At 38.3% G+C, this 25,982-nt stretch overlaps 1 protein-coding gene across 23 annotated transcripts in view; it reads left to right on the top strand.

Moving 5' to 3' along the window:
- The window catches only part of LOC127441476 (discs large homolog 1-like protein), a 151,817-nt gene that overhangs the window by 115,953 nt on the left and 9,882 nt on the right, over nucleotides 1-25,982 (top strand). For 9 of the 23 annotated variants that reach the window (XM_051698948.1, XM_051698946.1, XM_051698953.1 and 6 more), the window contains 7 exons: nucleotides 10,031-10,157; nucleotides 12,381-12,540; nucleotides 12,947-13,049; nucleotides 19,822-19,936; nucleotides 20,196-20,372; nucleotides 22,298-22,364; nucleotides 24,840-24,939. In XM_051698948.1, coding sequence (XP_051554908.1) covers nucleotides 10,031-10,157; nucleotides 12,381-12,540; nucleotides 12,947-13,049; nucleotides 19,822-19,936; nucleotides 20,196-20,372; nucleotides 22,298-22,364; nucleotides 24,840-24,939 — 849 coding nt within the window. Of the gene's footprint in view, nucleotides 1-10,030; nucleotides 10,158-12,380; nucleotides 12,541-12,946; nucleotides 13,050-19,821; nucleotides 19,937-20,195; nucleotides 20,373-22,297; nucleotides 22,365-24,839; nucleotides 24,940-25,232; nucleotides 25,267-25,982 lie in introns of all 23 variants that reach the window. The other 14 variants (XM_051698951.1, XM_051698965.1, XM_051698966.1 and 11 more) reach the window with 4 other exon arrangements.

Below are 25,982 nucleotides of genomic sequence, written 5' to 3'. Positions count from 1 at the left end.
GCACACCCTGACAAACCAGTGCCTACTCCAGTGTTTTGAATATGAAGATGGATGGGAATGTTGGACAAAATGTGCTTGTGTATCTCTCCTGTTTTAAAATTCCCCAATAAGCCTAAGCCTGTTTTATGAGAGTCACCTCCGAAGGTTATCCAGATCCAGCCTATGGTAGCCTTCAGTGCATTTATGTAATCATCCACCCTCATCCTCAACTGTTAAGCACTCCAATGGCTGATTGACCCCAGACAGGCAGTACCACACTTACAGACAAGTCACCACACAATCCAATCAGACACGCTTTCATCATAAAGGGCTCTTGATCTCTCTGCCTCTTCTGATACGCCCTTCACAGCTCCCTTTAGACACTCTCATTTTTAATCCTTAAACTGGATGCTCGTCATGTTCCCCAGTACAATTAAGGTTAACTCCCGTCTCAAAGTTAAAACCAGGACAACTCTGCTCTTAGCTCTGATCCCCCTTGTGTATGGAGCAATTAAACAAAACCGTCCCCATATCAGTTTCAATGTGTGGCCTATTAGACACAGATAAATAATAGGCCCAGAAATCAGTTTCAAACTATTAGAAGAGAAAATGAGTCCTTGACCTTAAAGGGATAGTTCACCCAACAACGACAATTCAGTCTTCTTTACTCACCCTCATATTGGTCCAACCCCATATGACTTTCTCTTCTCCATGGAAAACAAAAGAAATGTTAGACAGAATGTTAGAGATTGAAAGCCTGGAAATATATATATATATATATATATATATATACATATATATACACACACACATATATATATATATATATATATATATATATATATATATATATATATATATATATATATATATATATATATACACACATATATATATATATACATATGTATACATACACACACACCGGCGGCCAAAAGTTTGGAATGATGTACAGAATTTGCTCTTATGGAAAGAAATTGGTACTTTTATTCGCCAAAGTGGCATTCAACTGATCACAATGTATAGTCAGGACATTAATAATGTGAAAAATTGCTATTACAATTTAAAAAAAAAAAATTCAGAACTTCTTAAACTACTTTAAAGAGTTCTCATCCAAAAATCCTACACGTGCAGCAATGACAGCTTTGCAGATCCTTGGCATTCTAGCTGTCAGTTTGTTTAGATACTCAGGTGACATTTCACTCCACGCTTCCTGTAGCACTTGCCATAGATGTGGCTGTCTTGTCGGGCACTTCTCACGCACTTTACAGTCTAGCTGATCCCACAAAAGCTCAATGGGTTTAACCCTCTGGGGTCTGAGGGCATTTTGAGCCCTGGAGAAGTTTTGACATGCCTTGACATTTGTGCTTTTTTCAGTTGCTTAAAAACATATTAATGGCTAAAGTCTGATAACACTGTATTCAGATCAAACTGGGCTACAATAATATGTGAGCAACATGTATGTAAATGTTTGTATATTTGAGAAAATAACGTTTATGCGTGGTTTTTGAAAAAACTAAAATTAAGTCACTGAAATAAGGCCATATAACACATACTAAACATTTGTTCACAAGACTTTTGAGAACTGGATCTTGTAGCCTAGAGTTTTTGCTACAAAATGATGTGAAAACCATCCTGATCACTCATTCATACAAAACAATATAGTCATTTAACTTTTGTAAGAAAATTACAATTAATTAGTGTTAGAAAGGCCATATGTGAGGAGGCGTGGATGATCATGAATATTGATGTGATTCACACTTGAGGAGACAAAGACCCCTCCCCTGAGAGAGGATGAATGTGAGGAGACTTAATGATTGAATGTATTGTTTGTAGCTTATTCACAAAATCAAGTTTAAGTTAAAAGAAGTAATCTGACTATACATTTTCTTTACATAAAGACTTTACTTAAAAACTTTAGACCTACACTACCGTTTAAAAGTTTTAGATCGGTAAGATTTTTTTAAAAGAAGTCTCTTCTGCTCACAAAGACTGCATTTATTTGATCCAAAATACAGCAAAAACTAGGAATATTTTTACAATTTAAAATAACTTTTCTATTTGAATATATTGTAAAATGCTATTTATTCCTGTGATCAAAGCTGAATTTTCAGCATCATTACTTCATCATTATTTTTATATCATACAGCATACAATTTAAATACCTGCTTTAGCAGAAACAACATTTAAATGTAACTAAAACTTGCCTATTAGGACAAATTTCAAATTTCAATACTGTGAGTACTATTTTACATGTTTATATAAAATAGCATGTCAACTAATGTAAGTAAAGACTTACTCATCCGAAATTATATCCTCGGCTGGATAAGTATTTGCGGAGTTTCAGTTCATTTTTGTGATGTGTTTCAGAAAGATGCTCGCGGAGACAGAGACAGCTGAAAGCGCACCCTGTTTATTTTCTTTATTTTACAAAAGCACAAGGTTTTGTTGTTATTGTGAGTGTACACAAATAAAAGTAGACCTTTTATAGTTTCTAATGATGTCTTACACTTATCTGTATACCCAAAAATGAGTATTTTAAGTTGTTTCCGCTGTTATGAGGAAAAAATCCAGCAGGATGCGCCAGAGGGTTAAGATTCATAACACTCTTTTCCAATGATCTGTTGTCCTATGTCTGTGTTTCTTTGCCCACTCTAACATTTTCTTTGTTTTTCTGTTTCAAAAGTGGCTTTTTCTTTGCAATTCTTCCCATAAGGCCTGCACCCCTGAGTCTTCTCTTTACTGTTGTACATGAAACTGGTGTTGAGCAGGTAGAATTCAATGAAGCTGTCAGCTGAGGACATGTGAGGTGTCTGTTTCTCAAACTAGAGACTCTGATGTACTTATCCTCTTGTGTAGTTGTACATCTGGCCTTCCGCATCTCTTTCTGTCCTTGTTAGAGCCAGTTGTCCTTTGCCTTTGAAGACTGTAGTGTACACTTTTGTATGAAATCTTCAGTTTTTTGGCAATTTCAAGCATTGTATAGCCTTCATTCCTCAAAACAATGATTGACTGATGAGTTTCTAGAGAAAGCTGTTTCTTTTTTGCCATTTTTGACCTGATATTGACCTTAAGACATGCCAGTCTGTTGCATACTGTGGCAACTCAAAAACAAACACAAAGACAATGTTAAGCTTCATTTTACGAACCAAATAGCTTTTAACTGTGTTTGATATAATGGTAAGTGATTTTTTAGTACCAAATTAGCAATTTAGCACGATTACTCAAGGATAAGGTGATGGAGTGATGGCTGCTGGAAATGGGGCCTGTCTAGATTTCATCAAAAATCACTTTCACATTTTTCAAGTTTTTTACATCAGTAATGTCCTGACTATACTTTGTAATCAGTTGAATGCAAATTTGGTGAGTTAAAGTACAAATTCCTTCCAAAATAGCAAAATCTAATATATATATATATATATATATATATATATATATATATATATATATATATATATATATATATATATATATACACACACACACACACACACTACTGGTCAAAAGTTTTGAAACACTTGACTGAAATGTTTCTCATGATCTTAAAAATCTTTTGATCTGAAGGCGTATGCTTAAATGTTTGAAATTAGTTTTGTAGACAAAAATATAATTGTGCCACCATATTAATTTATTTCATTATAAAACTAAAATTTAATAAAAAATAAAAAAAAGTTTTTGAAATTGATGACTTGGACCAAATAATAAAGAAAAGTGGCCAATAAGTGCCCAACATAGTTGGGAACTCCTTCAATACTGTTTAAAAAGCAACCCAGGGTGATACCTCAAGAAGTTGTTTGAGAAAATGTCAAGAGTACATGTCTGCAAATTCTAGGCAAAGGGTGACTGCTTTGAAGATGCTAAAATATAACACAGTTTTGATTTATTTTGGAATTGTTCAGTCACAACATAATTCCCATAGTTCCATTTATGTTATTCCATAGTTTTGATGACTTTACTATTATTCTAAAATGTGAAGAAAAAAAGATTGTAATAAAGAATGATTGTGTTTCAAAACTTTTGACCGGTAGTGTACATACAGCTGAAGTCAGACGTTTACATACACCTTAGCCAAATACATTTAAACTCAGTTCTTCACAATTCCTGACATTTAATCATAGAAAACATTCCCTGTCTTAGGTCAGTAAGATCACTGCTTTATTTTAAGAATGTGAAATGTCAGAATAATTTTAAATAAAATGATTTATTTCAGCATTCGTGTCTTTCATCACATTCCCAGTGGGTCAGAAGTTTACATACACTCTGTTAGTATCTGGTAGCATTGCCTTTAAATTGTTTAACTTGGGTCAAACGTTTTGGGTAGCCTTCCACAAGTTTCTCACAATAAGTCGCTAGAATTTTGGCCCATTCTTCCAGCAGAACTGGTGTAACTGTGTCAGGTTTGTAGGCCTCCTTGCTCGCACATGCTTTTTCAGTTCTGCCCACAAATTTTCTATCAGATTGAGGTCAGGGCTTTGTGATGGCCACTCCAATACCTGGAGGTATGCTTGGGGTCATTGTCCATTTGGAAGACCCATTTGCACAAGCTTTAACTTCCTGGCTGATGTCTTGAGATGTTGCTTCAATATATCCACATAATTTTCCTTCCTCATGATGCCATCTAATTTGTGAAGTGCACCAGTACCTCCTGCAGCAAAGCTCCCCCACAACATGATGCTGCCACCCCCATGCTTCACGGTTGGGATGGTGTTCTTTGGCTTGCAAGCCTCATCCTTTTTCTTCCAAACATAACGATGGTCATTATGGCCAAACAGTTAAAGTTTTTTTAATTAGACCAGAGGACATTTCTCCAAAAAGTAAGATCTTTGTCCCCATGTTTACTTGTAAACTGTAGTCTGGCATTTTTATGGCTGTTTTGGAGCAGTGGCTTCTTCCTTGCTGAGCAGCCTTTCAGGTTATGTTGATATAGGACGCGTTTTAGTGTGGATATAGATACTTGTCTACCTGTTTCCTCCAGCATGTTCACAAAAAATATTCACATGATTGATTTGCACTTTTCGCACCAAACTACGTTCATTTCTAAGAGATAGAATGAGTCTCCTTCCTGAGTGGTATGATGGCTGCGTGGTCCCGTGGTGTTTATACTTGCGTACTATTTTTTGTACAGATGAACGAAGTACCTTCAGTCATTTGGAAATTGCTCCTAATGATGAACCAGACTTGTGGAGGTCCACAATATTTTTTCTGAGGTCTTGGCTGATTTCTTTTGATTTTCCCATGATGTCAAGCAAAGAGGCACTGAGTTTGAAGGTAGGCCTTAAAATACATCCACAGGTACACCTCCAATTCAGTACACCTCCTATCAGAAGCTAATTGGCTAATTGTCTAAAGGCTTGACATAATTTTCTGGAATTTTCCAAGCTGCTTAAAGGCACAGTTAACTTAGTGTAACCTTCTGACCCACTGGAATTATGATTATAGTCAATTAAAAGTGAAACAATCTGTCTGTCTAAACAGTTGTTGGAAAAATTACTCGTGTCCTAAACGAATTGCCCAAACTATAGTTTGCTAATATTAAATCTGTGGAGTGGTTAAAAAAATTAGTTTTAATGACTTCAACCTAAGTGTATATAAACTTCTGACTTGTGGTTTTGAGATGTATATCTCCGCACCAGATATATATATATACACTGTATTGCCAAAAGTATTCGCTCATCTGCCTTTAGACGCATATGAACTTAAGTGACATCCCATTCTTAATCCAATCCAAGCCCAGCTCCTGAAAATCAACCCCACACCATAATCCCCCCTCCACCAAACTTCACAGTTGGCACAATGCAGTCAGACAAGTACCGTTCTCCTGGCAACCGCCAAACCCAGACTCGTCCATCAGATTGCCAGATGGAGAAGCGTGATTCGTCACTCCAGAGAACGCGTTTCCACTGCTCTAGAGTCCAGTGGCGGCGTGCTTTTCACCACTGCATCCGACGCTTTGCATTGCACTTGGTGATGTATGGCTTGGATGCAGCTGCTCGGCCATGGAAACCCATTCCATGAAGCTCTCTACGCACTGTTCTTGAGCTAATCTGAAGGCCACATGAACTTTGGAGGTCTGTAGCGATTGACTCTGCAGAAAGTTGGCGACCTTTGCGCACTATGTGGCTCAGCATCCGCTGACCCCGCTCTGTCATTTTACGTGGCCTACCACTTCGTGGCTGAGTTGCTGTCATTCCCAATCGCTTCCACTTTGTTATAATACCACTGACAGTTGACTGTGGAATATTTAGTAGCGAGGAAATTTCACAACTGGACTTGTTGCACAGGTGGCATCCTATCACAGTACCACGCTGGAATTCACTGAGCTCCTGAGAGCGGCCCATTCTTTCACAAATGTTTGTAGAAGCAGTCTGCATGCCTAGGTGCTTCATTTTATACACCTGTGACCATGGAAGTGATTGGAACACCTGAATTCAATTATTTGGATGGGTGAGTGAATACTTTTGGCAATATAGTGTGTGTATATATATATATATATATATATATATATATATGTATATATATATATATATATATATGTATATATATATATATGTATATAATATGTGTGTGTGTGTGTGTGTGTGTGTGTGTGTGTGTATATATATATATATATATATATATATATATATATATATATATATATTATTTTTAATTTTTTTTTCCCTTTTTTTTTTTTTTTCTTCTCCATACAATGAAAGTTCAACATGCAGGAGTCAAGATATGTTGATGCCTTAGGGTGCTTTCACACTAGCACTTTTGGTGCAAACCGAGTTCGAATGACGTCAAAGTTTGGTTCATTTGGGTTGTGTGAACGCTGTTTTCCGAACTCGGGTGCACGCCCGCGAATCGCACCCGAGTCTGCTTGAAAAGGTGGTCTGGGGTACGGTTCATGTGAACTCTGGTGCGGTTCGCTGCTAATATGAATGCAATAGTACTAAATCGCAGAAGTGTACCGCTATTGATGATGAATAATTCGTGTATTTATAGGCTCCGGGTCATAATTATTATGGTTTAGTGAATTTCTCATTCCAGCTTGTGTCCAAATAAATCACCTTCAGAGAGCAGTTCACATTCTTCACATCTCTTGCAATGCATCCACGGGCTCGCGGCAGACAAACGCTAATATTTTTCACATCAATGCACATTCAATGCATCAGTGGCAGACTAACATAATTGTCATTTTGTGTATGTAAAGTTTTGGTGGTAAATCCAAAGAGATGAATACTTTAATAACATAGCGAAGCTGATGTTTTCTTGAGTTGTTGCCTAATTACAGGTATATAGATGCTGCTTTTACTCACATTGATGACGTAATCAGACCGTGGTTCGGACCCAAAAAATATGATGTGAACAGAGACCAGTGGGGGCAGTGGGAGGGGGAGGAAGTGAAAGCACACTTAAAAGCACATGAAAGCATGAAAATAATGAGCAGTTTAAATGGGTGATGGTCACAGACCTTTACGAGACAGAGTTGATGTTACTACAGAAAGAGGGAGGTCATCCCTAAGACCGGCCCTTTACAAACAGTGAAGAGCAGACAAGGATGCTTTGCTCCGCTTGACTTGTAGGCGTGAAAGACAAATCACAAATTCAAATTCAGTCATGATTGGGATTACATGGTCAAGCTGGTATTGCTAATCCAAGCACCAATATCCTAATGCAGGGCAGAGGCCAGCAAGTGGAACTATGCCACACCAGCTAAAGAGAGCCAACCTGAGTTAATGAATGAGAAATAATTCTGATAAGTGTGCACGATCATTCAGCAGCCTGACCCAGAATGGAAATAGCACTGTTTACATAGCACTGAGCAAAATAACTTACACAATGTGTGCATTCATTTATCAGACAGTGTGATTTGTCTTTTTGCATGTACTTTTGTATTGAGGGCACAGAGATCTGATTGATTTGGTCAGTGTGCTGCAGAGGGGAAGACTTTTCGTGTCAGTAGATTATATTTTTGCCCCCACAGAGAGCCATAAAGCATGCATTTCACCATCTGTCGAGCTTTTTTTATTGCGCCACTCTGTTCCGCTCTGTTCTGCCTGAGGGTAAAGCGAGGTTTCTGCATATAAGCCTTTCATTCTTTTAAAGTCCGCGGTGCAGTACTGTAGGGATGAAAGCTACCTGATCCAAATATACATCTCGAAACCACCATACACCAGGATAAAAAATTTGCCAGGGCTCAGGCCACAAAATGCTACAGAAAGTGACAAAAAGGCTGCACATATTTCAAGTGTGTGGGCAAAAAATGCCACATAGTGAATTCCTTTTTATCTGTTATCTTTTATGATATTTGGGTGTTTCTTCAACATCGGGCACTTTTATGTCCCAGTGGTTGATTTTTATTATAACAGATTTCAGCTTTTTTCTTTTGGGGCAAAAAAAAACTTTATTTATTTATTAAAAAAGTTAGTGTACTTGTTAAGCAAGCTGACAAATGTGTCAGTAAAGAGCATGTTTGAGATAAAATATGAGACAAGTGATGTTTGAAGAAAATTCAAGGCAAATATCACTTATGACAGCTTTTCAAGCTGTCACTTTGCCAAATTATGCAAAAAGTGTGAAAATATTATTTGATGGTGTGTATGTAGGATACATAAAATTTTTGTTATGAAATTAGCCTTAGCAAGACAGAGGAGTCTACTATTTTATGTCAAAAACATTTAAAATGTCATTTTCACCACAGAATTCTGTCAAACCCAGTGGTGGGAAGTTTCATGACTTTAAAAAAAATTACAAATCTCCTGTGACGCATGTGCATTGGACATTGTAGACAAATAAAAAAATTAATAAATAAAAAAAACTGTGTGAAAAAAGTTTTAATGAGACTCGACATTTTAGTCTGCAGTGCTAAAAATGCCCGATATTGAAGAAATACCCATTTATCTGTGTTAGATTTAGCATCTTTTATGATTTTAGATCTAGTCTTTAATCTGTTATGTTGGGAGCCCCTGCATTAGGAGAAATTTTTGCTTTCAGCCTGGAAAAAAGTTTTTGTGATGATCAGAATAAGTACAATATTGCTATTGTATTTTTTTATACTATTACATGCTGTTTTAAAAAAAATGAAGATAAAGAAAATTGACTGACAACATTTTTGAAAGAAAAAAAAAATGCTTTCTTAAAATTGTCTTTTCCTACCCAAGACACAGGTCTCTCTCTCTCCATAGATGCTATTGTACGTTGTAATATTTGAATCTTGGACTTTGAGAGCACAAACAGTATCTAGTCTTGTCCCGCTACAGTGGTGTCACATCTTATCACTTGCCGGTGCAGTTTTTCATCCAGTGGACACTCTAGAAGAGGTTTATTATCATTGCTGTCTTTTAGCCTTATTATGTTTAAATATCCATTCAACATTGGGCACGCTTCAGTAACTGCTGACAGTAAATACTTACAAACAGACCTAAATACAGTTTGGGTTCAGTTCAGAAAAAGCCTGTTAATCTCATTTGTGCATTTATTTTTGAAGCGAAAGCTTTCTCACTGTGCCACATTTGGAGATGAGAATTTTGCCATCATTTGGTTATTTGTTGTGGCCATCCCACTTACCATCATTCCATCTTTATGCAAGCACATATCACTCTAACATACTATTATCAGAGCTCATTTGAGGATGTACTGATAAGGCAGGCAGCCTTTTGTCATGTGCTCAGCTAACTGTCTGCATCAAATGAGATGTTTACTGAGAGACAAAGAGAGACAGCTGGGTAAGATGAGGATAGTTTAAGCTCAGTTTCACCATAACCCCCGAGTCTCACTCCCCCACATGGATATCTGTGTAAGCAGAGCCTCAGTGGAGGCCCAGGTGCTAAAAGCTCAGCCCAGGGTATCATTTACTGTCAGTGTGCGGCTCTTTCTGTTAGGGCTTCAAACCTCTGACAAGGTAAAAGCTGAATAGAATTTAATTATGCAAGTTTGGAGGATTGGAGACACTTGTACAGAATAGTGGAACCATTTGGTGCAAGCTTATAGACAATACAGACCAAGACTGAAAGTTCTGTGAACTTTTTGTTTCTGTTTTAATGTGTCTGTTTTCCCCTCTCTTTCCCAGCTTATTCCCAGCATATGGAAAACCATATCAGCCCTCCGAGCTATCTGAGCCAACCCTTGCCCCCGGTGCATTCTGGACGCTACTCTCCAACCCCAAAGACTGTGATGGGTGATGATGACACCTCCAGGTACAATTCACCATCTCAATAATGTCACTTTTTATTCAGAGTTATATATGTGACTAGTTAAAGTGATTCATTCATTCCTTAAATAAGTTTGGCAAGATGCTCATTGGTACCCAGCAGCTGTCCTCTCTTTTTTGCATTTTCTGTTCTTCCTTATCATCGTCCTCTTTTTGTCCATGATCATGATCGCTCTTTTCCCCAGCCTCCATTCTTTGTCTACATAAGGCTGGTGAGGTAGAAGTTATGAAAAATGTACAGGTGCTCACCTGTGGTGGGAGAAGCTCTGTCATTGACATTCTTTGGAATATCTTTCTTACTTTATTTTTCCTTTCTCGGCTACCCAAGGTCTTCATAGTTCCTCACTGCTTGCAGGTGACTGAATGTTGTCATTGACTGAATCTTCCTACAGGATACTATGACTGAAAGAGAGTGAGAGAGGTTGAACTGATAGTAGCACATGGTGGCGAAGGGGTCAGATTCTCATGACTTCATTTATCAACACTCAGTTGTACCATTAGTGTGCTTGTGATGATTTTACTGGGTTTGATCCATGGTAACTTTAGGAATTGCCTCACTTTATGAGGGCAAAATTGCAGATGAAATCACACTGCCAAAAATGCCAGCAAGAAAAAAGAAAACTTGACAAAACTGGACACATCATTGCCGATTTAACAATTTGATGAGCTCCAAATTTAGCCCATCCACGACTTGTGTTGGTTCATTTTCATAAAAACAATGGCACATCATCATACCCATTAAACTCTCCATGCCTATGACATTTTCAAGCCAAAACAACTTGGAAATGCATGAATAGGTTTTCTTTGCCTAGCACAAAGAAAGCCCTATAAATCAATTAAACAATTTAACCTTTTGATATTATGACATCACAACAAATATGAAATGTTCTTAAAAAATTTTTACTTTTTATACAGATATTATAATTCTATAGTCATTGAGTTTAATAGATTTATAGGGATAATTGAATCTATAAAAAAAGTCCTGAACATTTACTCCCAAAAACAAGTCTTGTGCTATATACAGAATAATATTCTGAGTGTTTTGCAGTTGGTTTCATGTCTCTAGGTCAAATGGTCATTGAGTTTAATAGATTTATAGGGATACAAATATCTGTATAAAAAGTACTGAACATTTACTCCCCAAAACAAGTCTTGTGCTATATAAAGAATAATATTCTGAGTGTTTTACAGTTGGTTTTATGTCTCAAGGTCAAACAGTTATTGAGTTTAATGGAGTTAGAATATTACATACATATTTCGTATTTGTTGTGATGTCATAAAACAAATTTTACCGCACTGGAGGATTTGACACGTAGTGCAGCAATCAAACATGTACAGTAGCCTCAAAGGAAGCATGTTTGTGGCATTCTATGTGTTTTTGGGGGGAGTATTTCAGAGTTACAGTATGTTGTTTTGATGTGTCTTTAACAGGGAAAAGCTGATGTTATAAAATGGCGTTTGACCGTATCAGTATTCTAATACAGAGCTATAGCGAAAAGCCACAAGGATGTTTTTTGGTGTTGAACAATGCTGTGTGCAATAGAGTAGAACCAGACAGCAGTGCCTCTAAGATTACAGTTATATACACTAATCCTACAATCTTAAAGGAATGTTTCAGTTTCAGTACAAGTAAAGCTCTATTGACAGCATTTGTTGCATAATATCGATTACCATAGAAAATCATTGAAGTTGAAGTGTTGTATAAAACTTTACACAGACAAGGTCTAGCACACTAGTCTCTTGTTAAAGGAATATTCCAGGTTCAATACAAGTTAAGCTCAATCAACAGCATTTGTGACAATGTTGATTACCACAAAAATTTATTTTGACTCGTTCCTACTTTAAAATAAATCAGGGTTACTGTGAGGCACTTACAATGGAAGTGAATGTGGCCGATTTTTTTGAGGGTTTAAAGGCAGAACTGTGAAGCTTATAATTTTATAAAAGCACTTTCATTACTTCTGGTAAAACTAGCTTATTATTTGAGCTGTAAAGTTGTTTAAATTGTTATTTTTACAGTTGTAAAAGTTGTAAAATTGGCAATAACTTTACACAGAAAAGGTTAATAAGTGATTTTATCACACTAAAATCATGTTAACACAGATATAAACAGTTTGTATATGCTACTCAAAGGATCTGTGAGTTTTGTGTTACGTGTTTATATGGATGTATAAGGTCTGGATTTTTTTTTTTTTTCTCTCTGTTTAAGCAGAGAGCCCAGGAAGGTGGTACTGCATCGTGGTTCTACAGGGCTTGGCTTCAACATTGTGGGTGGAGAGGATGGAGAGGGCATCTTTATCTCTTTCATCCTGGCTGGAGGCCCTGCAGACCTTTGTGGAGAGCTAAGGAAAGGAGACCGCCTGGTGTCTGTGAGTATTTGAGCTGCCACTGAAATCTTACCCTCTCATATACTGTAAGATGATCATCAAATCAGTATTCAACAGATGTACTGAGCCCCTTTTGCATGCACTTAAATGGATAGTACACCCAAAAATGAAAATTCTGTCATCATTTACTCACCCTCATGCCATTTCAAACCTGTATGACTTTCTCTGTTTCGTTGAACAAAAAAGATGTTAGGTAGGTTGTTTGTCTCAATCACCATTCACTTTCATTACATCTTTTTTTTTTCATACAATGAAAGTAAATGGTGACTAAGGCTGTCATTCTGCCTTTTGTGTTTCACAGAAGAAAGTCATAAGGGTGAGTAAATTGTGTGAACTATCTTTGCCCAGTTAATGTAAAACAGCTGACAAAGCATTGTACCTCTCTCAGGTGAATGGAATAGACCTACGCAGTGCCACTCATGAACAGGCTGCCACAGCTCTGAAGAATGCCGGACAAACTGTCACCATTGTTGCCCAGTACAGACCAGAGGGTGAGTCTCTCACTGCAGGACAGTGCCACTGTCAGTCATTTTAAAAGACCAATAATAATAAACCAGATATCAATCAGCGATCAATAGGACTCTCTTAGTTGTGTTATTACAAGAAAAAAGCCAATAAGCCAATACTCCAGTTTTATAGCCATCTATTGACTCTTTTTAGTCAGGTCAGACTCTTAAATAGAACTCATAAAAATGATATTTGGATGTTAAAGCATACAAGGCTGACGATACATCCTGTCCTATAAACTATTTCAACTCCTTTGAACAACAGAATTACATTTACTCAGAGCTGTGTTTTTCCTACTGCTTTAACTGTTTTTATAGTACTTTGTGAGCACTGAACATTAAAATCATGTAAAAGCAATCAATATAAACACAGAGTTTACATACTGCTTCGAGGATTAGCTTTTCCCCTGACCTGAGAGTTACTGATTGTAAGTACTAGGTTTGTTTAGTAAAGAAGTGAGCTATAGGGATGATCACTCAGAGAGGAGTTATTTGATTTTCAGATGGCTTTGATTAATTGGTAACTTTTTCACTTATGAGGACATTGTTGACTTATTTCTTTACAGCATGCAGAGGTGGTATTTTGTTTCAGAGGCTGTTATCTACTCTTTAAATTCACTGGAGAGAGAACTGTGTACCCCCCCCCCATCAGTATTGCTTGTATTCAGAGTAATCTTAATTTTTCTCTCTCTTTTCCTTCCCATCTTGGTGTGGAGATCTGTTTGTGTAAATTAGAGCATGCTGCTGAACTTCAAACTGTTCACACTATGTGTGACATCACCAGGCCTGTATGGAATTCGCACCCTTTTTTTCCACATTTTTCTGTACTGATTATGGGGGGGAACTACAGGTCAACCGATAGTGGATTTTATCGATACCGATAACTAAGGTGGTGAAAAGTTTGCTAACCGATTAATCGGCCATTTTTAGGACCCCAATTCAGAAAAAGTTGAGACAGTATGGAAAATGCTAATAAAAGCTAAAAGAAGCAAGTTGATAATCACCCTGTGCTATACTGAAAGCACTAAAACAACACACTATTTGATGTTTTACCATATGAATTTAATTGTTGTTGTTGTTTGTTTTTTTTTACTCATTTCAAATCAGATGATTGCAACACGCTCCACAAAAGTTGGAACAGTCGAGTGTTTACAACTGTATAACATCACCCTTTCTTCTAATAACACTTATTAAGCATTTGGGCACTGAAGACACAAGTTTAACAAGCAGAACTTTCCCCCATTCATCCATTATGCAGGTCTTCAACTGCACAGTTGTACGGGACCTTCGTTACTGTATTGTACGCTTTAAAATGTGCCACACATTCTCAGTTGGAGACAGGTCAGGACTGCAGGCAGACGAATCTAGCACCCGCACTCTCTGCTTACACAGCCATTCACTTGTGATCAAGGCAGTATATGAGTTGTTGTCCTGCTGGATAACCCTTCTGAATGCATGTGATCTCCGATCCATCAGATGTCACTGTCTTGTAATGGATATCATGACGTTGGCTCGGGAATACTTCAGTAAACCTTTGTCAGTCAACAGCATTTGCCGCTGCATCCACAGATGCAAGTTAAGGCTTTACTATGCAAAGCAGAGGCCATACATCAACACTGTCCAGAAGTGCCAGTGTCTGTCATGGTTTGGGAGTGTGTTAGTGCCCTTGGCATGGATAACTTGCACATTTTTGAGGGCAACATTCTCCAGCAGGTCAATGCCAAAACACATACTGCCCAGATTACAAGTACATGGCTGTGTAAGCAGAGAGTGTGGGTGCTAGTTTGGCCTGCCTGCAGTCCTGACCTGTCTCCAATTGAGAATGTGTGGTGCATTATGAAGCACACTACACGGCAACGAGGGCCCCGTACAATTGCACAGCTGAAGACCTGTATAATGGATGTACTGTATATGGGAGAAAATTTTGCTCGCTAAACTTCACAAATTTGTGTCTTCAATGCCCAAATACTTAATAAGTGTTATTAGAAGAAACTGTGATGTTACAAAGTAGTAAACACTAGGGCTGCCCCCGACCAAAGATTGTCCTAGTCGACTAGTAATCGTTAGTTTAATCGCTAGTTGTCGCATGTTTATGATATTAATTTAATTACTTAAATATATATTTTTTGGGGGGCATCAGAAAATGGTTTGAGTTCCAGGGCTGAGAAAGTATAAGTAACATTGCAAACACTGTTCTACATTACAGAGAAATACTAAACCGTAATAATGAGCCTTTAAGATATAAATTTTACAAGCGCACGCACGAAGTGAGCCGCAGCGACACCGGCAAAAGTGGTAATGATTTTGAATGTGTTGGAAAAACCAGCAAGGAGACTGTCTGAACATTTAGTCAATTTATAGAGAGAAATGCACATTAGGGTTGTGCCAACAGATGATGATCTCGGGGATCGACGATGGTCAGAGTGTTCGCCAATAGCTGATGCCTTTGACGATGTCAAGACAATGTTTGTCTCGTTTTCCCATTAACGTATTAAATAATTATTATTATTAGGCTATTATTATTATCAAATTAATATTATAAATAATTTGCCTGTAGACACACAGGCACACGCTTGAAGAAACACACTTTATGATATTTCGAAGAACAGATGACAGAAAAGCCATCTATGCGCATGTATGACATGCTGTTTGTACGGAGGCATGCAGTCTCGTGGAACACACACATGTAAAAGGTTCTCACTCTTTCTTTGTTTCTGTCTTCTTTTTTTTTTTTTTTTTTTTTTTTTTTTTGCAAGAAAAGTATCGTCTATGACTGCTGCAAATGATCTCAGACATCTCAGCTCAGGAAGTACAAAAGCTTTTTGTATTTGTTCTGTGACCAACTGACCAATCAAAACTTGGTCGACCAAGACTCTTCTCATCGACTATTGGTAGACTATTAGGGGGCAGCCCTAGTAAACACTTGAATGGCTTAACTTTTTTTGGTGTGTATTGCAATCATCTGATTTGAATTGAGCGTACATATATGAAAAAAAAAAATAATTAACAAGATAAAACAACAAATAATGTGTTGTTTTATTGCTTTCAATATAGAACAGGGTGAACAGAATTTACAAATCACTCAATTTTGTACTTATGAGCATTTTCCATACTTACACAACATTCACTTTTTTGGAATTGGGGTTGTAAAATAGATTTACAGAATGTTAAAACAAATTCTTAGTCTTTGTTTAATATGGTGGGCACAAACACAGAGGCTGCAGGAGTCCAAAATAAATAAAATCCCAGATGCAGTTTATTATGCAACCAAAACCCTAATAATAACCAGAAACGAAAATGAAGATTTGGTGCATAACACAGGACTTTTAACTATAAACAAGCCCAAAACACACAAGAGATTCTTATTTTGAAATGATGGAAACTTAGCCCTGTTACAGTGCTCTATAATTAAGACCCCGTTTACACCTGGTATTAAGATGCGTCTCCGGTGATCCGATCACGTGGTCAGGCGAGACACATCGTTGTTTACAACTAGTCACTGAATGCGTCTCCTGTGACCACTTGTGTTCAGATTTAAAGGGAAGGGTCTCTTGATTTTACGACGAAATACATCAATCACTATGTTACTGTGTTATTGCATTATATTAAAGTGCAACAAAGTCAGAAAAGACAAATAAAGCGCGAATGCACAAATGCAATGTTTCATAGAGATATATATATATATATATATATATATATATACAGTTGTGCTCAAAAGTTTGCATACCCTGGCAGAAATTGTGGCATTCATTTTGAAAATATGACTGATCATGCAAAAAAACTGTCTTTTATTTAAGGATAGTGATCATATGAAGCCATTTATTATCACATAGTTATTTGGCTCCTTTTTAAATCATAATGATAACAGAAATCACCCAAATGGCCCTAATCAAAAGTTTACATACCCTTGAATGTTTGGCCTTGTTACAGACACACAAGGTGACACACACAGGTTTAAATGGCAATTAAAGGTTAATTTCCCACACCTGTGGCTTTTTAAATTGCAATTAGTGTCTGTGTATAAATAGTCAATGAGTTTGTTAGCTCACGTGGATGCACTGAGCAGGCTAGATACTGAGCCATGGGGAGCAGAAAAGAACTGTGAAACAAGGTAATGGAACTATATAAAGATGGAAAAGGATATAAAAAGATATCCAAAGCCTTGAAAATGCAAGTCAGTACTGTTCTATCACTTATTAAGAAGTGGAAAATTCGGGGATCTCTTGATACCAAGCCAAGGTCAGGTAGACCAAGAAAGATTTTAGCCACAACTGCCAGAAGAATTGTTCGGGATACAAAGAAAAACCCACAGGTAACCTCAGGAGAAATACAGGCTGCTCTGGGAAAAGATGGTGTGGTTGTTTCAAGGAGCACAATACTTGTTGACCCCTCTCCAAACATAGCGCTTATGGTTGTGAGCATAAAGCTCTATTTTGGTCTCGTCACTCCAAATTACAGTGTGCCAGAAGCTGTGAGGTGTGTCAAGGTGTTGTTGGGCATATTGTAACCAGACTTTTTTGTGGCATTGGCTTCTTTCTGGCAACTGGACCATGCAGCTCATTTTTGTTCAAGTATAGTTGTATTGTGCTCCTTGAAACAACCACACCGTCTTTTCCCAGAGCAGCCTGTTTTTCTCCTGAGGTTACCTTTGGGTTTTTCTTTGAATCCCGTACAATTCTTCTGGCAGTTGTGGCTGAAATCTTTCCATCAGAATGGGGAAAAAATGTGATCTCAATGATTTGGCCTCTCTCATCAACAAGGGGTTTTCATCTGCAGAACTGCCCCTTACTGGATGTTTTTTGTTTTTGGCACCATTCGGAGTAAATTCTAGAGACTGGTGTGTGTGGAAATGCCCATCTGGCACCAACAATCATGCATTGCTCCAAATCAGAGATCACATTTTTTCCCCATTCTGATGGTTGATGTGAACATTAAATGAAGCTCCTGACCTGTATCTGCATGATTACATGCACTGCAGTGCTATCACACGATTGGCTGATTAGATAATCGCATGGATGATTGTTGGTGCCAGATGGGCTGGTTTGAGTATTTCTCTAACTGCTGATCTCCTGGGATTTTCACGGACAACAGTCTCTAGAATTTACTCCAAATGGTCATCCAGTGAGTGGCAGTTCTGTGGATGGAAATGCCTAGTTAATGAGAGAGGTCAACAGAGAATGGCCAGACTGGTTAGAACTGACAAAGTCTACAGTAACTCAGATAACCGCTCTGTACAATCGTGGTGAGAAGATTTTCATCTCAGAATGCTATTCTGAGATGTGGGTCGGTGCTGTTTTGGCAGCTCAAGGGGGACCTGTACAATATTTGGCAGGTGGTTTTAATGTTGTGGCTGATCGAAGTATATATGTATAAGTCAGAAGTTTACATACACTTAGGTTGAAATCAGTAAAACTCCACAGATTTAATTATTAATATAATTTTGGCAGGTCATTTAGGACATCTACTTTGTGCATGACATGAGTAATTTTTCCAACAATTGTTTACAGACAGATTGTTTCACTTTTAAATGACTATATCACAATTCCAGTGGGTCAGAAATTTACATACACTAAGTTAACTGTGCCTTTTAGCAGCTTGGAAAATTTCAGAAAATGATGTCAAGCCTTTAGGCAATTATCCAATTTGCTTCTGATAGGCTAATTGGAATCAATTGGAGGTGTACCTGGATGTATTTTAAGGCCTACCTTCAAACTCAGTGCCTCTTTGCTTGACATCATGGGAAAATAAAAATAAATCAGCCAAGACCTCAGAAAATAAATTGTGGACCTCCACAAGTTTGGCTCATTCTTGGGAGCAATTTCCAAATGCCTGAAGGTACCACATTTATCTGTACAAACAATAGTATGCAAGTATAAACTCCATGGGACCATGCAGCCATCATACAGCTCAGGAAGGAGACGCATTCTGTCTCCTAGAGATGAACAAAGTTTGGCACGAAAAGTGCAAATCAATCCCAGAACAACAGCAAAGGACCTTGTGAAGATACTGGAAGAAACAAGTAGAAAAGTATCTATATCCACAGTAAAACGAGTCCTATATTGACATAACCTGAAAGGCTGCTCAGCAAAGAAGAAGCCACTGCTCCAAAACCATCGTAAAAAAGCCAGACTACAGTTTGCAAGTGCACAAGGCGACAAAGATCTTACTTTTTGGATAAATGTCCTCTGGTCTGATGAAACAAAATTGAACTGTTTGGCCATAATGACCATCGTTATGTTTAGAGGCAAAAGGGTGAGGCTTGCAAGCCGAAGAACACCATCCCAACTGTGGGGGATGCAGCATCATGTTGTGGGGTGATTTGCTGCAGGAGGGACTGTTGCACTTCACCAAATAGATGGCATCATGAGGAAGGAAAATTATGTGGATAAATTGAAGCAACATCTCAAGACATCAGCCAGGAAGTTAAAGCTCGGTCGCAAATGGGTCTTCCAAATGGATCGAAACCAAAAGTTCCAAAAAGCAACTATCGCCACCGATTAATCGGTTAAAACCGATATATTGGCCTACCTCTTGGGGAAACCCAGTGGAATTTGCATAATAGAAATATTCCGCAACACATTTTTCCATGATCTTCTCATGTAAAGTCTTTCATACTGTATCTTCTAAACACATCTAATCATATATCTGTGTAATAACTTGTGAGCAGCTGAACAAACTAAAGCACCTGAAACATCTCCATATATCAGCTGCACTCTGAGAGAGGAGTGTTGAAGTTTGGTGGCCTTTTGTTTTTCAGAGTACAGACGATTTGAGGCCAAGATCCATGACCTGAGAGAGCAGATGATGAACAGTAGCATCAGCTCAGGCTCAGGATCCCTGAGGACCAGTCAGAAGAGATCGCTATACGTCAGGTACTGGACAGATATCTACAGCACACCACATGGAACTATAAACTAGACACAAGTACTCCAATTATGTGTTTCAATTTAATTTGTATAAATTGCGTAATTGGAATGAGATTACTTTTATTTACAGTTCAAACATTCATTTAAGTGATTTAGTTGTATATCATAGATATTAGAGATAAGTTTAAGCATTTTTATAGCAGCTTAAAGCTCAAACATTAAAGGGAAACATATTGAGTGTTTCTCTTTTTGATGTTTTCTGCAGAGTGCTGTTTGATTATGATAAAACAAAGGATTCGGGATTGCCCAGCCAGGGCCTGAACTTCAAGTTTGGGGATATCCTGCATGTGGTGAACGCTTCAGATGATGAGTGGTGGCAGGCACGGCAGGTCACTCCTCAAGGAGAGGTGGAGGAGATGGGCGTCATCCCTAGCAAGAGGAGGTGAGAGAGTCAACAAAAAACTAGAGGTCTGCATTGCCCTTAAAATGAAGCCCGAACCTGACCCATACTCTCAGATTTTATGCCCGAACTGGACCAGAACCCAAAATCGCTCATTCTCTTCATAATTTCTTTATAATTGCTTTCCCAATTTCTTCTGTTGTTGCAATAGGCTGTATTTTATGTAAGCATCCTAGGCAGCTACGAAAGGTAACAGTAGGAAACAGTTAACATACATGTTTAAAGAAAAGGCACGATGGACAAAAAGGGAAAAAACATTGGCTTACCATGAATTAAGCACCGAAACTTTTCTTGCTGCAGAAGAATCTGTAATCATGTGTAACAATGTACATTAACAGTCACATTAAGTCCTCTTTGCAACCTAAATTTCAACAAAACATCGAATCTTTGTGACGCCTGTGCTAAAAACAAGCTATATGCAGTGCAAAGAATGAAACATAACACAAGTGTCTCGAGATGCATTTTTATAAAAATCTAAGTTGTCACAGTGTCTAAAAATGCGGCGGTTCTGCAGGAGATGCTAAAAAATAGTGAGAAGCTTTGCAGTGATCAAAGACGTCCATTCAGCATGTGTTTGCTTAGGAAAACAATGGAAAAACAGTGCGGATGGGCACAAAAACACATTCAGTGTGAACGGCCCCTAACTCGTACATGTGCGCGTGTCTGTGAGGGAGAGCATATGTGCAAAACAAATTAGGTAGGCCTATTTATTTTTTCATTAACTACAAACCCAACCTAAACCTAAAGTCATACTTAAAAAAGTTAGCCGAATCCGGCCCGAAACCCAGCGGTTTGTCAAATCCCCTCATGGCGGGGTCGGGTTTCAGACCTCTTAAAAAAACACTTGCACCATTAATGGCAAGTACTTTGATGTTTGGTTAGAACTTCATACTGCCCCATTATGATCACATGATTCACAAGGTTTAAGAGGATCAGCTACTTCCAAAGGCAGTCGCACACCGGACTAGAAGTGCCATGCCACCTCACGGCTAGGACACGGCACAGGTATCAAACACAGGGCACGTCAGTGTGGTTCAGGTTGCAGTCTGTACACACAAAAGTTACCAAGGTTTTTCCCTTGTTCAAGAATGAAGAATGCTAAAGTAAATAATCTATGTCCTTTGATAATGATTTGGGTTGAATTTAATGGAAAATATGTGAGTTGCCCTCTGTGGCACGGCTGAAATTTGAGAAGCCTCTGGAGTCATAGCTGGGCACCGCGACAGACACTGAGTGGCGGTGACGGTGTGCATACCTTCATTGGAAACAGCTGTTTCGAATTTTAGAACGCGCCATGTCGTCCGCCAGATGCGTCCTGTGTGCGACCCCCCTCAAGGCCATTTTCTCAAGATATTTGTGTCAGAATGTGGTATATTTGAGTCAGAATGTGATAGACTCACTTTGGCACTGTTTGAGCTTCATGTTTAGAGACTTACAGCTCGAGTCCCATCTCTCGCTCTCCTCATATACTGTATCACCTCCCCATACAACTAATGTTAACTTGTCCATAAGGAAAATCTAGAATATGGCTCCCTGTTGATAATTCATTCATTTTTAACATGCTACCTCCATGGCATGTTAAAATGGCCAACCTCCATGAAAGATTTAAACTTGCCTCAACCATACCTGGGAAATACAAGACTGTTAAAGAGTCACAGACATTGAATCCATTCAGAAATAATATCCTTTCAAGGTCCTCCAACATCATTCCACCAAAGTCTTCAAGAAGGTTTAGACTGGACCTGAGTCATCCTATATGTTTACTGATAGCTCACCATCAAGATCCTCTAGCACATGTCTTGAAGTTGTCCTAATGAAGGGGATTTGTGCTTTAAAGGGGGTGTAAAATGGATGAAAAGTTGATTAACATCTACTGTAATGTGGGATCCTGTGTGTTTTCCTTCCAGAGTGGAGAAGAAGGAGAGAGCCAGATTAAAGACAGTAAAATTCAACTCAAAGTCACGAGAGAAAGGGGTGAGTGAAACATTTCATACCTGAATACCAACTAAGATGTAAACAGTTACACTAAAAGACACTGATATCATAAAAAAAAATCTGTCACAATGCTAAGACACTCTTCTAAAACCTAGTGAGCTGCCTTTGTGTCTGCTGTCTACTGCCTACACAAGTAGCAGCCTTAGGCTGTTTTTGAACAGCATTCTCATGAGAAGCAAAGCTATGATGCCTTAAAATGCTATCTAGTTAGGAAGCTCACAAGGTTTTGAAACGGAGGTCTTGCGCATTGTAGTGTTAGTGACCAACAAATCTAAATATCTAGTGTACATTAAATAAAATTGAAATGCATTTAAAATCGCTTTACAACGAGAATTTGCTTGTGTCCCTACCTCTGTGAAAGTTTGACCATTTGATATTAACTCACATGTAATAATGCTCAGTCAATGCATTCAGTGGAATTGTAATGTTCTGGATGTCTTGTACTAATCAGTCTGCCGTACGAATGGCCCAGTCTAAATTAACAGCATGTGTAACCGCAAGTGCTGGAGGCATCTATAACTCATTAATAAGGCAAAGATGTTAAAGACCAGACTTGTAGCCATAGCACATTCTGTCTAACATGCCAATAAATGCAAAACATGCATGATAGGAAAACAAAGGACAAATACGCTTGCCATTGATGTCGGACTGCTCGTCCTTCTGAACGCCACACCTCCTTCTTACCCCTCCCTCGCTCCTGTCTTTTATTTTTACACTTTTTCTCCTCTCACTACTGTGTAACTCTCTCCAAATATCTGCAGTGTAAAATCACTGTCTGAATGGATATACCCTACATATGATGCACCTGTAATCAGGATGCCTCACTGCCAATGTTCAGTGATTTCCAAAAATACAGCCTTGTAGTACTACTTAACTTTTGTCCTGGTGTCACTGCTGATAAGAAAAGTAGCCACAGCCAAAGCACATGCTTCTGGCAACTTTACAAAGCTTCTTACCCTCTGCATGCAAATAGAGCAATTCTGTCCGTCTGCCTTCACAAACCTTCTGTCTTGAGTGTCCTTGGGTCTATGGCTTCAATCCATTTATTTGTCCACTTCAGTTCTTCATGCATTTCATACAGTCGAAGTCAGAAGTTTACATACATTTAGGTTGAAGTAATTAAAACTCATTTTTTAACCACTCCATAGATTTAATATTAGCAAACTATAGTTTTGGCAAGTCGTTTAGGACATCTACTTTGTGCATGACACAAGTAATTTTTCCAACAGTTGTTTACAGACAGATTGTTTAACTTTGAATTGACTATATCACAATTCCAGTTTGTCAGAAGTTTACATACATTAAGTTAACTGTGCCTTTAAGCAGCTTGGAAAATTCCAGAAAATGATGTCAATCCTTTAGACAATTAGCCAGTTAGCTTCTGATAGGAGGTGTACTGAATTGGAGGTGTTCCTGTGGATGTATTTTAAGGCCTACCTTCAAACTCAGTGCCTATTTTCTTGACATCATGGGAAAATCAAAAGAAATCAGCCAAGACCTCAGAAAAAAATTGTGGACCTCCACAAGTCTGGTTCATCCTTGGGAGCAATTTCCAAATGCCTGAAGGTACCATGTTCATCTGTACAAACAATAGTATGCAAGTATAAACACCATGGGACTATGCAGCCATCAAACCGCTCAGGAAGGAGACGCATTCTGTCTCCTAGAGATAAATGTAGTTTGGTGTGAAAAGTGCAAATCAATCCTAAAACAATGACCCAAAGCATATCTCCAAAGTTGTGGCAAAATGGCTTAAGGACAACAAAGTCAAGGTATTGGAGTGGCCATCACAAAGCCCTGACCTCAATCTGATAGAACATTTGTGGGCAGAACTGAAAAAGTGTGTGCGAGCAAGGAGGCCTACAAACCTGACTTGGTTACACCAGTTCTGTCTGGAGGAATGGGCCAAAATTCCAGCAACTTATTGTGAGAAGCTTGTGGAAGGCTCCCAAAACATTTGACCCAAGTTAAACAATTTAAAGGCAATGCTACCAAATACTAACAAAGTGTATGTAAACTTCTGACCCACTGGGAATGTGATGAAAGAAATAAAAGCTGAAATAAATAATTCTCTCTACTATTATTCTGACATTTCACATTCTTAAAATAAAGTAGTGATCCTAACTGACCTAAGACAGGGAATGTTTTCTATGATTAAAGGTCAGGAATTGTGAAAAACTGAGTTTAAATGTATTTGTCTAAGGTGTATGTAAACTTCTGACTTCAACTGTACATACTTCTGATTCCACCACTTAAAACAGAAAGTTATCACATGTCTAATTGCTCTTCAAATTTATTTTGAATTACTTAGAATGTCAATGGCATTTGACTTGAAACGGTTAATTAAACCATCAGAGATCCACAAAGCCAAGATCTTTTTTTTTCTCCATATGGACATTAGACAGCCCTCTTCCCCTGCCCTTCTTTTCTTTTGCCCTTCCTTCTCTTCCTCAGCAGTCCCTCAATGACAAGCGTAAAAAGAACCTCTTTTCTCGCAAGTTCCGCTTCTACAAGAACAAGGAGGCGAGTGAGCAGGAAACAAGCGATGTGGACCGTAAGTACAGACAATCCCGCCACTGAAGGCAGCACACCTGGGCAAGAATAGGGCAGCAGGTCATAAGGACAGAGGTGGGCACTGCTCCACTGGGCACAGCGGGCATTAGAGCCGTTTTTGAAGCAACAACACCATGTGCTTGCATGTCCAGCGGACAGAGGTGTGTGTGGTCCTCAGAAAAGCTTGGTGCCTGCTGTGTCCAGTGGCTGGACCAGGCCTCAGAGTGTCTCAGTAACCCATATACTCTTGTGGTTGTTGTCTTTCTTGTTGCTCCCTTCCTGACCGCTCCACAGGACAACCCAGACGACATGCTATCCAAAGGCCTAAGTAAGTGCCCCCTGTAGATTTCAACTTGGTCTCCTCTGGACCAAACCTCCACTCTCACTTACTTTTTCTGACATCTTTCATTGCTCTCGCTCTCATAGCTCATGTTGATCTTTCTTTAAAGAGCACATTTAGTCCCAGCGTGCAAGAGCCACTTCTCTAGACAATGTTTACACTTAAACTGTTGGTTATGGTGAAGGGTTGGGATTTTCTACTGTAGGTCCCACTTTGCTCTATGGAATCTGTCCTCATTCAGTTTCTGCTTATGTTATTTTGTCTTGATATTTATAATCTATAGATTTTCCTCTAGAACCACAAGCTATGGAGCCCCTTAGAGGACAGAGTGGGAATTTATTGGAATACATTTTGTATTTACCAAATAACTGTACCATCATAAAATATGTGTATGAAGGACTGCATTGTACTAATGTGCCATCATACTGTACACTCTAGCTCTTATATGCAGTGCTGGGAAGTAACTGGTTACATGTAATCTGGATTACATAATCAAATTACAGATAAAAAGTACTTAAAATACTAGGTCAGATTATAGTTACTTTTTATGGATTACATATTAATAAGGGAATGGCAGAAAATTGTTCGTAATTTATTGATCTCCAGTTTATTCTTTTTAAAAATCTTTTAAAGGTTTCATTATAAGTCAGTCTACAGATGGTGTATACAATAGACCATGCCTTCTCATGGCGAATTATTATACA

Source organism: Myxocyprinus asiaticus, chromosome 5, assembly GCF_019703515.2.
Source record: "Myxocyprinus asiaticus isolate MX2 ecotype Aquarium Trade chromosome 5, UBuf_Myxa_2, whole genome shotgun sequence".
Lineage (NCBI taxonomy): Eukaryota > Metazoa > Chordata > Actinopteri > Cypriniformes > Catostomidae > Myxocyprinus > Myxocyprinus asiaticus.
This window is presented reverse-complemented; position numbering and strand designations above follow the sequence as displayed.